The 15480-nt window shown below is 41.4% G+C and overlaps 1 protein-coding gene across 5 annotated transcripts in view; it reads left to right on the top strand.

The window, feature by feature from the left end:
* KLHL29 (kelch like family member 29) overlaps positions 1–15480 on the top strand; it is a 571650-nt gene that overhangs the window by 512915 nt on the left and 43255 nt on the right. For all 5 annotated transcript variants that reach the window (XM_074947522.1, XM_074947521.1, XM_074947520.1 and 2 more), the window contains 3 exons: positions 6135–6333; positions 10196–10378; positions 12636–12816. In XM_074947522.1, coding sequence (XP_074803623.1) covers positions 6135–6333; positions 10196–10378; positions 12636–12816 — 563 coding nt within the window. The remainder of the gene's footprint in view (positions 1–6134; positions 6334–10195; positions 10379–12635; positions 12817–15480) is intronic.

Here is a 15480-nt window from a genome sequence, read left to right as displayed (position 1 = left end):
TGTATTAATCTTCTTAGTCTCTGTGATGAATCGAATGTATTCCTAGTTTAGTTTTAAAATGTTAAAAAATAGTCTCTTAGAATTATGCATAAATAGCTGAAACAGCAGTTTCTTGGACTAAAAACCTATCTTAATATGGATAATCTTACTTCTGTATTAGTACTTCTAACTAAAATATGTTTCTTTAGGCAGCTAGCACAAAGGGTCTTTCATATGAAAGAATAGTAAAACAGAGAGAGATGAGCTATAAGGCATCAGGGGAAACATTATTTTGACCTCTCTGGGCATTACTTCAAAAATGTCAAAAATCTTGATAGCTTTCCAGTATAATATTTAAAGAGCAGGAAATTTGATTCTGCAACAGTAAACATATTTCCTAAAACTAGCTGTATGCTATTGTGACAATAGCCTAAGCAGAATCTGCACAGTGATACTCGTTTAAAGAATACCTATGAGGATTTTACTAGCTTGGGGATTTCAGATTAAAAAGCAATTTTTTTAAATATGATACTGAAGAGAGTTTTGAAAGTCAGCTATCCTACTAAAGCCCACTTTTTATAACCTTCTAATAATGCAGATATAATTACTAGGGGAAGAAAGGTCACAAAAAGTTTAGCAAAGTAAACATCCCCATTCAGGCCACCAAGCAGAAATGTAAATGGCATTAAAATATTCTGTGATCCAATGGGAGAGCTGTTCTGACTGGAGAGATGAAAAAACACATACAGAAGTTAAGTGGATAAACTATGCAGGGTTAGATATATGGATGGGACATCTCGAAGCAGCAAGAAATAATCTTGATGGTACAACAGGCAGCACCATCGCTCTGAGTACTGACCCAATAATATTTTACACGTACATAATAATTTATATCTTCACTGTACTGTGAAAACTGTAACCAGTGCATATACCACTGTAGTGCTGAGGCCTTTATGGTATCAGAGGTGCCATCCCTTTCAGAGGAGATCTTAAACACATGTCATGATCAGGTGTGGTTATTAAATGTCCCAGAGGATAGGGCCATTAACCACAGAGGCTTGGCCAAATTCCAGATTGGGTTATTGCTTTCTGCCTACTAGAAGCCCAGCGACATATGCGCACCACTGCTCAGTATGATCTGACTAGTATAACCCTGAGCTATCCCACTGCATGCCACCTTATGGTTTGTTTCCCTCACTCACAGTGTCACATCTAAATTTAGATTGTAAGCTCTATGGGGCAGAAACCCTGTCTGTTTTGCAACATAAAGGTATTTTGTCCTGGGTTTTATAAATCCTTGGGGACTCAGGCTATGTGAAGAAGCTGCTGGCCAGCTGAGCTAATGAAATTGATAGCAGTCTGGCAAATGTATATGTGCCTCAGGAGCCAATCCACACCAAATCTGTCTACTCCTTCCCTCATAACCAGTCCCCCATACTCATGAGTTGTCAAGCCAGCTCTCCTCCCTCCCTCCCCCCATCCCCCCATGGAGAGCAAACTCTACAAAGAGTCAGCGGGGCGGTCTAGCCTTCCATCCCTAACTGTCTGTGATTCTATGAGCCACATCCTCAGCTGGAATAAATCAGAATAGCTCCATGGATGTCAATGGAGCCACACCAGTTTACACCAGTTGAAGAGCTGTCCTGTCTGTTCCCATACTCATGCCTCATTTTTTCTTTCTATTGCAGTGATTTAATTTAAATGGTGAAGTTCTTGGAGTAGAGCCTTGTTGAAACAATGGGCTAAATGCTGAAGGGGCTGAGACGTGGTCTGCCTTGTACCACCTGAAAAAATGAATTAACAGATTCATAGAATTTAAGGCCAGAAAAGACCATTATCGTATCGTAATCTAGTCTGACCTCCTGCATACAATTCTACCAAGCGACCTCCTGTGTAGAAAAAACAACTGATTGCAGGTGCAAATCTGAATATTTTGCATCTCTGACTACCCAATTTGCACTTGCATTCAGAGAGTGTGAGATGAATGCTCTAAACATTTTGTAGCCACAGTTGAATTACAGGCCCAAACTGTAAGCCCATACTTGCATCCACAAAAATGGAGGCTGCTCTTTGAAAGTTTTGCCGCGTACATTTTGAAAAGTGCCCTTCACGTCTATTGTACTATTTTATTATTAATAGTAATAATATTAATAATGTGTACAAGGAGCAAGAGAAGGAGAAAGAAAAGGAAGAAAAGCAAATAAGAGATGGTAAGAAGGTTGAAATGCTTAATAGTACTTATTCTAATCTTCAGTAAAAAGGATAAGGGTCATAAGATATTTAATACAATCATAGCTAACAAGGCTATGAAGCAGTCACAAGGCAGAATCAGAAAGGAATAGGCTACAGAATCCCTAGACCACTTGGATGTACTTAAATCAACAAAGCCAAATGAAACTTGCCATTGACTATAGTGCTTAAAGGAGCTAGTGTGAAAAGCCACTGGTTTATAAAAGCCTCTACCATCCTCTAGAGACAGTGAGATTATACATACTCTACAAATCCCTTGGTAAAAAAACAATGAGATTACCCATACCCTTAATGCTGGCAGTGATGAAGCAGAGCAGCAACTGTGTGTGCTCTCTTTCTCTCACACACACATACAGCTGTATTTCTGTAGCTGTTTGGGTGGGGAAAGAATAAGAGTGAAATGTGACATTAGCTTTGATATGTGACTTTAGCTTTCATGCTGATGAGAGAGAGAGCGACATGTTCTAATTATTATTAGCCTTCACAATGAGCCACAAGCTCAGACAGAGAAAGAGAGGGAGAGAAACACAGTTACAGTTTCTCACCAATCTAATTAAGGAAAGGTGGGCGAAAGAGAGAGTGTGCTTTGCTAATTCAGCAGCCATTGCCTCATTTATTTGAGGAGGCATGGGGGACGAATGCAGTATCTCTGTGGGTGGAGTCAGAAGAATTGCCTCCTGTTGCTGGAGGGGAGCTCTCCCCTAAATGCCAATTTAAGCTAAAGATGAAGACATCCTGGTGTCTAACCCCAAGTTCTCATTTAATGACATGAGTATTTGCTTGTGTTTTGTCTTACTTGTCAGTATGGCTGCTTCCTGCACAGGGTCTATTGGAGAAGCAGAAGGGGCAGCTTTCTGATGAACCAGGATTCTTGGGAAGATTGTTTGGCCTGCCTTAGCTGTAGACGTATGCATATTCCAATTTCTCCATTACTTAAACTATTATTTAGCTATTCCTTTTAGTTCATTACAGCATGGGATGATCATCCCCATTAGAGACTCACTGGCTAAACTTTGATGTCCCCATCAATATCTTCATTATTCCTGGTGTCCTGATTCTGCATTTCATCTTGGCTCCTCTGTAAGGTTAAACTCCCCCAGACTTCTTAAAAAAGGCACTTCCTGAAATCGGAGCTTTGCCTCCCACTGCCATATGTCAACTGTGCTCCCTCTCCCACAAGTGAGCATCATTTTAATGGCATTAAGATTCTGCAGCCAAGTCCCTGACATTTGTGACTCTCGGGAAAGGACAGAACTTTTTTTTCCCCTCTACAATACATTTTAGTAGAGGAAAGAGTCACAGAAGAATCTTTTATTTCACTGTATGGAACAGTGGCAGATGGCAGGGCTCAGATTCTTACCTGTGCCCAGCTACTCAACTGATGTTCTGCCAGGCAAAATTTAGGGGCACAAGTGAGATCATTGAGTCTCCCTGATCCTGGGACTGCTTCTGTGGGGCCAGCCTAGAGTTTGGTGTAGATTAGAGTAGTCCCAAGGCTGCTTCCCACACAAGTGGCTTTGACCCCCAAGGAGACAGATAGGAATTGCTACAGGGCAACCTGCTAAGACCATGCCTCCTGCATGCCTCCCCACCTTTGACTTGCCCCCTTGCTGCAGGCTGTAGGACCGGTGGCATAGAACCACGTATAGATGGCTCTGTACTCACTGAGGATGCCTCCCACCCCAGAAGGAGAAAACCTGTTGTTTTCTACTCCCCTTACACCACTTCCTTGATACAAGTGGATCAGCGTGACGCTCAGGATTGAACCCAAAGGGTCCTTCCTGGAAGCGTTTGGCCTTATGCAAATGCATCTCCCAAATCTCATGTTGTATTAAGGAATTCTCATGAATTAGTGCTTAGAACAAGGTAATCAGCATTTGCTTCTGGTCATCTTCCTGTCACTCTGACGCTGGGCAAGTCACTCTAATCATTTTTGCCTCGGCTTCCCCATCTGTAAAACCTGCCTGCCTCCTGGCGTATTGTGAGGCTCACAATAATTAATGTGTGCAAAACATTTTGAGCTCTTCAGACAAAAAGGTGCTAAAGATGTTTAAAGTGTTATTATGTTATTTATTATAGTTGCAAAGTTCAGAGGTGTTACTGTTATGCAAACACACACTCATCTCTTCTCAGAAAACTGGATGTTTCAGACTTCCAAGCCCTTCCTGTTACACTGTTAAATGAAGTGATTGGATTTTGTGAAAACCTGTATTCTTCTCTCTGCCAGACTGAACCCATTTCAGTCACATCACATGCTCATTTTAACTTAGTTTATATCATCACGGTGACATGGCTCTAAGGAGGTAGGTTAGTGCAAAATCCTACTGGAAAGAGATAATTGCATGTCCTTCCAAATTGATACCTGTGTTTTAAATTTATTGTAGGGAAATGGGAAGTGTTAGAAGATGTTCCTGTGATGATTATGATCACTTATCACCTAGCAGGGTGGAACCAATTGTGCACAGTAGAACTTGAGAAATATTTCTAACCAACTGCTCACTCATCTTTCCCTTTCTCCATCCCTGTATCTGTACATTCTTCCTCCACTGCAGCTGTGACCTGATTCCCAGACACGAGAGGCACTCACACACTAAGGTGATGAACATGGTTTAAAACAACTAACCAGACAGATGGATTCCAGCAGGGCTTTGGAGCAGAACCCGGAGCTGGAGCGTGGAGCAGCTCCGGAGCAGTGGAGCTGCAGATTTTTGCCTGGAGCTGGAGCAGAGCTGGAGCACAGCTCCAAAGCCCTGCATTCCAGAAAGTAATGAGCACTGCAGTTCAGTGGAAGTTTGGGGTGTTAAGCGCCTCTCAGGATCAACCCCTAAATCTTCAAGAATATTTCCTTGAATCTTGGCCCCAATCCCAATTGGGGCCTTTGGGTGCTCCAATAATATAAATGTTTACTAGTAACAATCATCTTTTCTGCTTTTAATAGTCACTTTTCTTTTACTGTCCTCTTCTAAATATGCAGCCATAGTTAGTTCTTATTGTCCTGATATGTTCCCTATACCCAGCTCCATAAATGCATTCTCCAACTCTTCTATCTCTCACTGTGAAGTATTCTGTGATATGCTGTAAGATAAACAGTGATTTAAAATCAGTTCTCAGTGAATGGACTCTTCATTTATCACTTGCAATTTTCTCTTCTATGGTTTTGTTTTCCTTTAAGCAATAACCAGTGACAGACAGCTTCATTTCTTCCAATGTCCTTTGCACTACAAGGTTTATTTTATTTGTATAGAAGATGGGGTCTAGTGTCAGTATTTGCGTCGCATCCACAGGAATCTGATTTCTAGGAAAACTTTGAAGGACGTGATTTGTTTCACCAACAAATAAATCCTACTAGTTAAAAGATAGTTAACAAATTGGATAGTGTTTTTCAGTCTCCACCATAGAGGCTATTCAAACCCAAGCTGCCCATCTGCTTTTGTTTCACACAAAATACTAGAAAAGCCATTTGTTTTCAATGTAGCAACCAGTCTTAAATTTCAAGGTGAATTCAGGAAGCTAGGAAGATTAATGCCTGTCTCCTGTGCATAAGGTGTCATATTGAGCATAAGTTCAGAATCTGCTTTTACAACAAAATCTCTGTATAGAATTGTCAGCTTTTGAAGATTGTTTTTGTCTCCATATGGGACCTCCCCCCCAAAAAAAACCTTCAGAGTGGAGCAGCTAAGAGAGGTGTTGTCTTTGTGCCACCTGAACAATAATGAAGGTTTGGGGAGTGTATGCTGGATCCATGAAAATCAGGACTGTGTACAGTAACACTCAGGTACTAAGGGCAGCTCAAAGTATAATATATTCCTAAGTTGGGTAATAAGGGGAAGTGTTTGTGATGGGGGAGGAGGAAACGCAGAATGGTTGAAATCAAGCACTAAGGCTGCCATGTGTTCTTTCTCCAGTATGCTGCGGAGTTGCTGGCAGTGGTCCGCCTCCCCTTCATCCATCCCAGTTATCTGCTAAACATTGTTGACAATGAGGAGTTGATAAAGTCTTCAGAGGCCTGCCGGGATCTAGTGAACGAAGCAAAACGTTATCACATGCTCCCACATGCCCGACAAGAGATGCAGACACCAAGAACCCGGCCCAGGCTATCAGCAGGTAAAGCAAAGCTAGCTTCAGAGAAAAAGCTCTCTGATCTGACATTGCCTGCAGTCCAAGACTGAATGGTTCAGACTGTCTGTAGTTTGCATAGGAAGGGACGAGTAAGTGTCGTTCCTCTTCCTTTCACCACATTTCACTAGCACAGGTTTGGGAGCCAGGGAGTCCAGAGTGCTAATCCAAGTTCCGATTCTGTCTCCTTCTGTGTAGGGTGACCAGACATCCCGTTTTGGCTGAGACAGTCCCTTTTTTAAGCCCTGTACCGGCCATCCTGACTTTGTTGGCAAAAGAGGCATTTGTCCCATTTGCTCTTGCCAAACGGATCAAGCTGGCGACAGCAAACAGGACAAATGGCCACTTCTGTCAAAAAAGTGGGGTGCAGAGGAACGTGGGCGGGGGGCGAGTGGCAATGCCAGCCCTGTGCAGGGGAGGGGGGGCAGGGCTTCTGCTGGGGACAGGCAGGGCTCGGGCGAACAGCGATGCCAACCCCAGCCTCATGCAGCGGGGAAGGCAGGGCTCAGGCAAGCCGCGATCTGCCAGCCCCAGCCTTCGGGAACTATGATCACCCTATCTAGTATGTGCATCATTGCTCGCCTGAGCCCTGCCTTCCCCTGCACAAGAGGGGGACTCAGGCAAGCAGCTCGGGCCAGCCCTGCAGGCAGGGGGCTAGCGGGGAGGTGTAGGTCTCAGGCCAGCCACTCGCAGTGTCCCATTTTCTCTTCGAGAAATATGATCACCCTTCTTCTGTGGCATTTAGGCAAGTCACTTAAGGTCCAAAAAGCTTCCCCTCTTTTGGATTACTCTATTTTTGGGAAGCCCAGCTTTGTAGACACCTGCACCGAAATGATCAAAGTAGGGTGCCTAAAGCTAAGCACCTGAATCCATATTTAGGCACCTAAATGCGTGGTCTGATTTTCAGGAATGATTAACTTCAGTGGCAGCTCTGGGTGCTCAGCACCGAGTGAAAATAGGGCTCTAAGTATTTAAAGTTGGGCACCCACAACTGGACAACACTTCTAAAAATGTGGTCCTTGTCTTCTCTGCCTCAGCTTCTCCAGGACAACAATATTTTCTTATCTTCCTCTCAGGGTATTGTGAGGATCAGTTGATTAATTATTGTAAAGCAGTTTTCACTTTCACAGAATTATGTAGATGTATTCTTATTTCAATACCACAAGTCTTAAAATATCAGATCAGGCTGTTTGTTGCATTCAAATTAAAAGGATCACACAAGATATATTATGTTTAAAACATACACACACACACACACACAATTTATGGAGAAAGTGTTGTTTCAAGAAGCTTTCCACGTGGGGCATACATGTGGTTTTTGTCTAGCAAAAATAAAGAAGAAGCAAGTCTCCAGTGTAATAAATCAATCTGTACCAAGGTAGTGTTAGAAAATGTCTAAATACTTGTTACTCTGAAAGTTAGTACAAATAGTATGTATCAGACAACTGCAACAAATAAGAATCAGATGTGGAAGAAATACGTGAAACTTTCCTATGTGTTATGCTTGGTGCTTCTTCCGAGCCAGTACCATGACGAGGCTAAGCAGATTTCCTGATGTATGTGGCTATTGAAGCTAGTATGGTATATGTACTGTATATCAAGCCTCATCATTTGCAGCTTGTGGAGACTGCCCAATCAAAGCACTTTTCAGAAGGAGGAAACAGAGACGACTTTCAATAACAATCCACACTAAAAAGTCTTTCGCTGAAGATGGCTAATGGTCTGATGTTTGAAGATTTTTGAAAAGTGCTTATTTTATCTTTGTATATAAAATTATAGATGTAATGCAAACCTTTTACAGAAGCTTGTTGATGAGGGGAAAGTAATTCTTTTGGGATAAGGGAGAATGATTATATTTTTTTAGTTCAGAGTCTAATTATATAGAACCATGTTATTTTGCATATTGTCTACTTTTATGGATGCACAAAGGATCTCCAAATACTCTTTGTGGGTCTGCTGCAGTGTGTGAGATGCCCTCTCAAGGTCATTTATTATCATCACATCACATTAGCACATCACATTACATTTTCTGGTATGTACTAAAAATAATGATCTCTCGTTACTAAGAAATATTTGTTTAAAACTGTGTAGTATTTTAGGTTTGTAGCTTAATAAGGGGTTGTCTGCATTACCCGCTGGATCGATGGGCAGTGATCGATCCATCGGGGGTCGATTTATCGCCTCTAGTCTAGATGCGATAAATGGACCACCAAGCACTCTCCTGTCGATTCTGGTACTCCACCGGAGTGAGAGGCACAGGTGGAGTCAACAGGGGAGCGTCAACCTTCAACTTACCGCAGTGAAGACACCGCGGTAAGTAGATCTAAGTATGGTGACTTCAGCTACATTAGTCACGTAGCTGAAGTTGCGTAACTTAGATCGATCACACACACCCTTCCCCCCCCAAGTGTAGACCAGGCCTAAGAGAGTAAATTTTTTTAAGAACACTTAAATATAAAAAATAAAAAATCCAGATGACGGAGGACAACAATCCAATATTTTGAGTGAATAGTACTTTGCAACAGGCCATGCTGTTTCTGCTGTTACATTGAGCACTAAATCCAAAATATCTCAAGCACTTGACAGTGAGTGTTTCAGGCCAGCGGGTGTCAAGCAGTTAAAATGTGGTGTACCATAGGAATCTGGGATACGGGCGGATCCTGAGTCTTGCTCAGATTTACCTCAGTCCAGGCACTAAGTAAACTGTGCGTTAAAACCTCAGTATATGGGCCCTAGTAACTATGGTGGTGTGTCACCCATTCACACTAGCAGGGAATTTGGCTCACTATACACCTAAGATTAAAGGTTTTGGAAATCTCCAGCTGTGCATGTAAATCTAAATCAAGAAGCTCTTCAAGGAATGGACTGCCTCTTCGCTATGTGTTTGTACAGCACCTAGCAAAATGGAGCCCTGATCCAGGACTGAGGCTCCTGGGCACAACCATATTGCACATATAACAATAATAATTAACAATAATGAGGTCTAAAACGGCGAAGTTTGTTTGGGATAAGTGTAACCCACACACTTCCTGGGTGTGGTGTTCTGTCCCACCTAGGGGCACCGAGACCACTTAGAACAAGAGATTATGAGTCTGCTCTACAGCCTTAGCTAAGAGCCAGTTGGCTTTTAGCTCATGTGGTAAAGGATCATGCACTAAGCTCCAAAGGTCCCAGATTCGATACCGCCCACTGAGGGACAGGGTCTGTCAGTGTTACATAAGCACACAAGAGTATTTTGAAAAAGGGCCTCTTTGAAGGAGTGGATGGGAAACAAACTTAAATGTTGAAGAAATGCAGCCAAGAGGGATAAAGCCTAGAAGTTTTCAATACATCAGTCTATGGTGTGAGCTTACATTAATCAAGGAGAAAGCCAGATGGCAGTTTACATGCTTAAGAGCAAATCCTGATCTCATTGAAGTCATTGTCCATCTTTTCATATAGAGGCCTTTATATTATCTTTCCCTATTATGTGGGGGTGGGGTTGTATCCAAATACAATGACTGGTACCAACCCTCCTTATTAAATCCTACTATGTTTAAATTGTATCTCCTCACTCACCATTATTACCATGTCCTCTTCACCTTCTCCCTACCCCACTCCTGTTCTATCATACAGCCTACAAAGTTTTTCATAGGTGAGCCTTTAATAACCGGCAACAATATTGAAGAAACCAAATTATAAGTGATAGGCTAGCTGCAGACTATTGGAGACCAAAAAAAGACTTGTTTTTCTAAGTGTATTTTTAATGGGGATAGAGAAATGGATTGACTGCAAAGTGCTTTTAGATAGGTTACCTCCCCAGTGAGAGATGACTCTTTCTTAGAATGTATTTTGGTTAATTGTATCCTAGGTGTGGCCGAGGTAATAGTCTTAGTGGGAGGTCGTCAGATGATTGGCATGAACCAACGAGCTTTAACGGCAGTCACTTGCTTAAATCCTCAAAACAATAAATGGTACCCATTGGCCAGCCTGCCTTTCTATGATCGGGAGTTTTTCAGCGTAGTCAGCGCTGGAGACAACATCTATCTTTCAGGTAAGCAGCATACACATTGGGAGCAGAAAAGCACTGGGTCCTCCCAAACTGTACTGTACAGTATAAGCAGGGAGGAACAGTTGCCAGTTTTATTCAACCACCCCTGGGGGAAAGGGAAAAACAAACAAATATGCTTTTATCACTCTCCATTTCACTTCAGCTCCAATTTCGTCCCAGAGCAGTCAACAGCACATTTTGCAGTTATATAGAGAATAGGTTCAACAACCATCAAACCTGTGAAAGAGGTTTCCAGGCTGTAGTAACATAGTTTAAAACAGTGGCTGAAGTTGAGTCTAAATGGTGGGTTGCTGCATTCAAGATTGATTGAGCTGCTGAATATGTGACCTACACTTAAAATGTTTGTTTACAAGAGTGTTGTTGAAATCTCTCTTTCGATAGTAGACTGTAGCCCTATAATCTCGTTAGGTTCAGTGCTCCTGAAGCCACACTCCTGAAAAGGGTTTATCTAAAAGAGTTGCCGACTACAATTTGTGCTTGAAGTATAAAGGTGTCTGTTTATATTAAATCATATAGTACATTTCCTTGGATTGGGGAAAAAAGCAACCTCCAGTAGGTAGTTGTAAGGATCCCCCTAGTGGTCCCTGAGTGTAAGTTTGATTATGTCTGAGAATAGAAAGGTTTCAGAGTAGCAGCCGTGTTAGTCTGTATCCGCAAAAAGAAAAGGAGGACTTGTGGCACCTTAGAGACTAACAAATTTATTTGAGCATAAGCTTTCGTGAGCTACAGCTCACTTCATCGGATGCATCCACTGAATGCATCCGATGAAGTGAGCTGTAGCTCACGAAAGCTTATGCTCAAATAAATTTGTTAGTCTCTAAGGTGCCACAACTACTCCTTTTTTTTTCTTTTCTTTTTTTTTTTGAGAATAGAAAGAATCTCAGGCAAGGAGTGATTTGCCTGGTTTTGAATTCCCCCATCGCTTCTCCTTATGCTGACTAGAGAGACGTTAGAAACCCCAGGAGCTGAATAAAAATTATTGCTACCAATTGAGACAAATCTCTTTGTTTTCCTACCAGTGTTAACTTCCCCAGTGGAGGTCTTTGTGCAGTCCTGGCCATTTTGTTAACCTAGTTTCTATTAGGAATCCTATTAGGAATCCACATTGCAGACTGTGTAATAACTAGAGTTGTGCAAAAGGTTAATAATGAAACCTAACCCCCCAAAGTTTATTAGATCCCTTTCTTGTGAACCTGGTGAACCTGGGCCAGTTTATGGTACGGGGTGGAAACTATGTAAAAGTCAGGAGCCTCACATGGTTTCAGTGCAAAACTTGCTGAGTACCACTAGGTTTTTGCTTTGCTCAGATGTGAAAAAAAAGCAAATATAAAAGTAAAATAAAATAAAAACACCTGAAACTGCTGTGTTCCACAGTGGATAACACAGGAGGTTTAGTGAAATATCCTTTGGTAAAGCATTACTGAGGAAGAAGCCTGGTTTTGTCATTAAGGCATAGAACTGAGACTCTGGGTTCTGTTCCAGGCTCAATCACTGCTCCTGGTGTGGTCTTAGATAAATCACTTTGCCTTTCTGTACCTCAGTTTCCTATTCTGTAAAACAAGAATAATAATACTTACCCACTTTATGGGGTGTTGGGAAGTGAAACGCTTTGAGACCTTCAGTTAGAAAGAGCTACAGAAATATCCAGTATTATTAGTATACTGCTTGATCATTTTAAACTCTTTGTCAGTGCCTATTACACTGGCTCGGCACTGTAATAGAAAAGCCAACTAATCATGGAAGTGATGCCTGAAAATTAGGAGTTAAACCTTAAAATCCCCTAATTCTACTTTATATGTGTACAAAACATGTTGTTTCTATTCTTTGTCGCTTAATAACTGAATTAAGCATTCTGGATTTCAGAGTGGACAGTGAATAGCAAGCCAGTCAGTCTCTGCCACATGACACCTTCTTGCAAGTGTATGGTAATTGGAAGATTGGAGGTTATTTATGGATGTTGGATGTGTATATTCCTTTACGCACATGTCCTTCTTAGTCTGACATCTTGATATCCTCATGTCATCTTAAAAAAACAAACCTTTGAAACGCACGAATAAATGACACCGATCTGCTTCATAGAAACAGATGCTCCCTATTGAGGGTGATTTATTTTAATTACTCAAATGTCATTAGAAGAGCTTTTACTTGGTAACTGGCTTTGATTGCAACATACAGTGGACTACCTGCATCCAAGTTCTCACTTAATTCTCTCCTTTTCTCACCCATGTCTCGTTGGCAGGTGGCATGGAGTCTGGTGTCACACTCTCTGATGTCTGGTGTTACATGTCCTTACTTGATAACTGGAATCTCGTATCCCGAATGACAGTCCCAAGGTGTCGGCACAACAGCCTGGTGTACGATGGGAAAATTTATACCATTGGAGGCGTTGGTGTGGCAGGCAATGTTGATCATGTGGAAAGGTAAGGTTCTCCTCCTAAAGAAATTATTTGACATGTGATGTAAAAGCGCACTGTTGACTCAAATTAGCTCAAAAATTTTGATTTGGTCAAAACAAGATTTTACAGAAGATAACAAAAATAGAAAAAAACTTTTTTTAAAAGTTCCAGTGGAAAAAATTGTATTAAAACAAATACATAGTAGCTTGTGTTGTGGGAACTGGAGCTGAGACATACCAAATTCATCTCATATAGGCATCTATTACATGGGGAAATTTTTCAATCCGTATTGAGATGTGCTGAATAGAGCATGGTCAGAACCAGATTTTTTATTTAACTTTTGAATGCTTGACTTTGTAAACTTAATGCTCTTTTAACATAGTTTCCTTTATGTAATTATATATAATAATGTATAAATATTGCATATAAAAAACTGCATTAAAAGAAAATTATTAAGGTTGCAAAGTCAAGCATGCAAACATTAGGAAATCCTAGCATTACGGGTGCCTGTGCAATTTTCATTTGTCCTCCTTTTGTATATGCATTATGATTAGAGCTATGCGAATAACTGTTTTTTCAATATACTGGCAGGTCCGAAAAAAGCCTTCCACAATTTTTTAACATGGGCAAAATGGAGTATTTCTCTCTCGCTGCATTCTCAGAAAAGACTGAACCATTTTGTCTAGAATTTTCTACACTCAAAAAATCAGCATGAGGCAGACACCCAGCATAGAAAAATTCAGCCCAAATGGTTAATGTCCGGTAAAGTTGAAGCTGAAGAAAGGTCTTAGTATGGGAAGTGTCAGGCAACCTTAATAATAGGTGGGGCTATAAGCAGCCCCACCTATAATGTAATAAGAAATGCCTCTGCAACCTTAAACCTACCTCTTTGTGCTGTAGGATCATGCTGTAATTGCATGATCAACTACTGTGACACTTCGCATGTCTGCGAGTCAACCTTTCCGTGCAGTGTTTGCAATCCCATCATTGCAGAGGTGAAATGAACAAAAATAAAACTGACTTTGTTGATTCTCTCAGTGAATTACAGAACACAGGAAGTAAACAAGCAGCATAAATAGTGAAGAGTAAATGGATTTTGCTAGCATTGTGCATGCTGTATACTCCAAGCTGATGATGAGTGGGCCCAGGGGAACTAGAACTGTTTCATGGGTTTGCAAAATTTCTTCAAATTCCCAAACCTCTTCTCCTATAATTTAAAGTCATGCTTTTTTCACAAGGGAAGTGTAGGCGTTTGTTTCTTTTTTAAATCCTCTTTTAGATAAAGAGGAATGACACTGATGCAAGCAGGTGTCCTGTGTGCACTAATAGCCTGTATTTAGTTTTGATTAGAGTATGTCCTTTTGCCCAGTCTGTTTCTTTCTCCGCTCTGATTCTCATGTTCTCTCTTAAGCAGACCATCAACAAAAAAAGGAACAGTTTGTATTTCCAAAACCAGGGACTGTGTAGGCTGAGAATTAGGCAAAGTCGGTCCTTCCTAATACTAATAGTATTACTAACAGTTAGTCCTGCCACAAGTGCTGGGGACTGGACTAGATGACCTCTCGAGGTCCCTTCCAGTTCTACAATTCTATGATTCCCCAGACCCCCTGTCCTTTAAGAACAGCCCCCAGCCCCCAGAATAAGTCTTATGACTCTTGGGATTGTTATCACACGTCTCATCATATCTGGTATTTTTCTTAAATCCCCAGCTCCCAGAGTCATACGATTGCATTAGAATCTGAGCTTACATTTTAAAGGTGAGGAGCACATGTCATAGCTCCACTGAATTTCTAGCCCTTGTGGAGAAAAGCTTGACAACATGCACCCTAATGGCTCAGAAGCCAGAAGGCTAATAAGAGAACCCCTAATGTATTTTTTTATCTCATGATTTTAAGGCAGTTCTCATGACTTGGAACTCTTGGGGTTGGCAGCACTGTAAGAATGACCTTAACCTGACACCACGTGGTGCCTGCACATTGTGGTCTCACAGGGACACACACGTTTTGATGAAAGGTTTTGTGGCTCAGGTCCCAACAACCCTTAAACTGAGCATGCTAGAATATTTACAGTTTAAAAAAGGAAGGCTAGCGTAGGCCTGTTATGCATGCTTATCCAGTAGAATAGCAGGGTTTCTCCATATTATGGGGGGGGGGGTAGCTCAGTGGTTTGAGCATTGGCCTGCTTAAACCCAGCGTTGTGAGTTCAATCCTTGAGGGGGCCATTTAGGGATCTGAGGCAAAAATTGGGGATTGGTCCTGCTTTGAGCAGGGGGTTGAACTAGATGACCTCCTAAGGTCCCTTCCAACCCTGATATTCTATGATATCATTTCTGCAGGGGTAGGTTAGCCCTTGTGATGGGGATTTGTTAAATTTGCAAATGTAATTAATGTGCTATTATCGATAAAAGTGACTTATGAGAAGCAACAGTAGAACAGAGTGCATGCCCAGATTGTGTGTCCCTTTTGGATTATGCTGGGAGATCAGAAGTTTTTAAAAATTAAAGTGAAGGAGAGGGATTAAAGAGTGTGTTAGTTTCATTGCTTAAATCATTTGTGTGGGTGTGTGTTATGCATTTGGTTTTGGAATTGACATTCTGGGCTTTTAACAGTAGAAAAGTGAGGAGAGAAAAAGTTCACCTTAAAAACTGCAATCCACAGACTGACATTATTCAAACTGAAACATCTCCCA

This window comes from Natator depressus, chromosome 3, assembly GCF_965152275.1.
Source record: "Natator depressus isolate rNatDep1 chromosome 3, rNatDep2.hap1, whole genome shotgun sequence".
NCBI classification, from domain to species: Eukaryota; Metazoa; Chordata; order Testudines; family Cheloniidae; genus Natator; species Natator depressus.
Note: the sequence above shows the minus strand (reverse complement) of the source record. Positions and strands in the feature narration are given on the sequence as shown.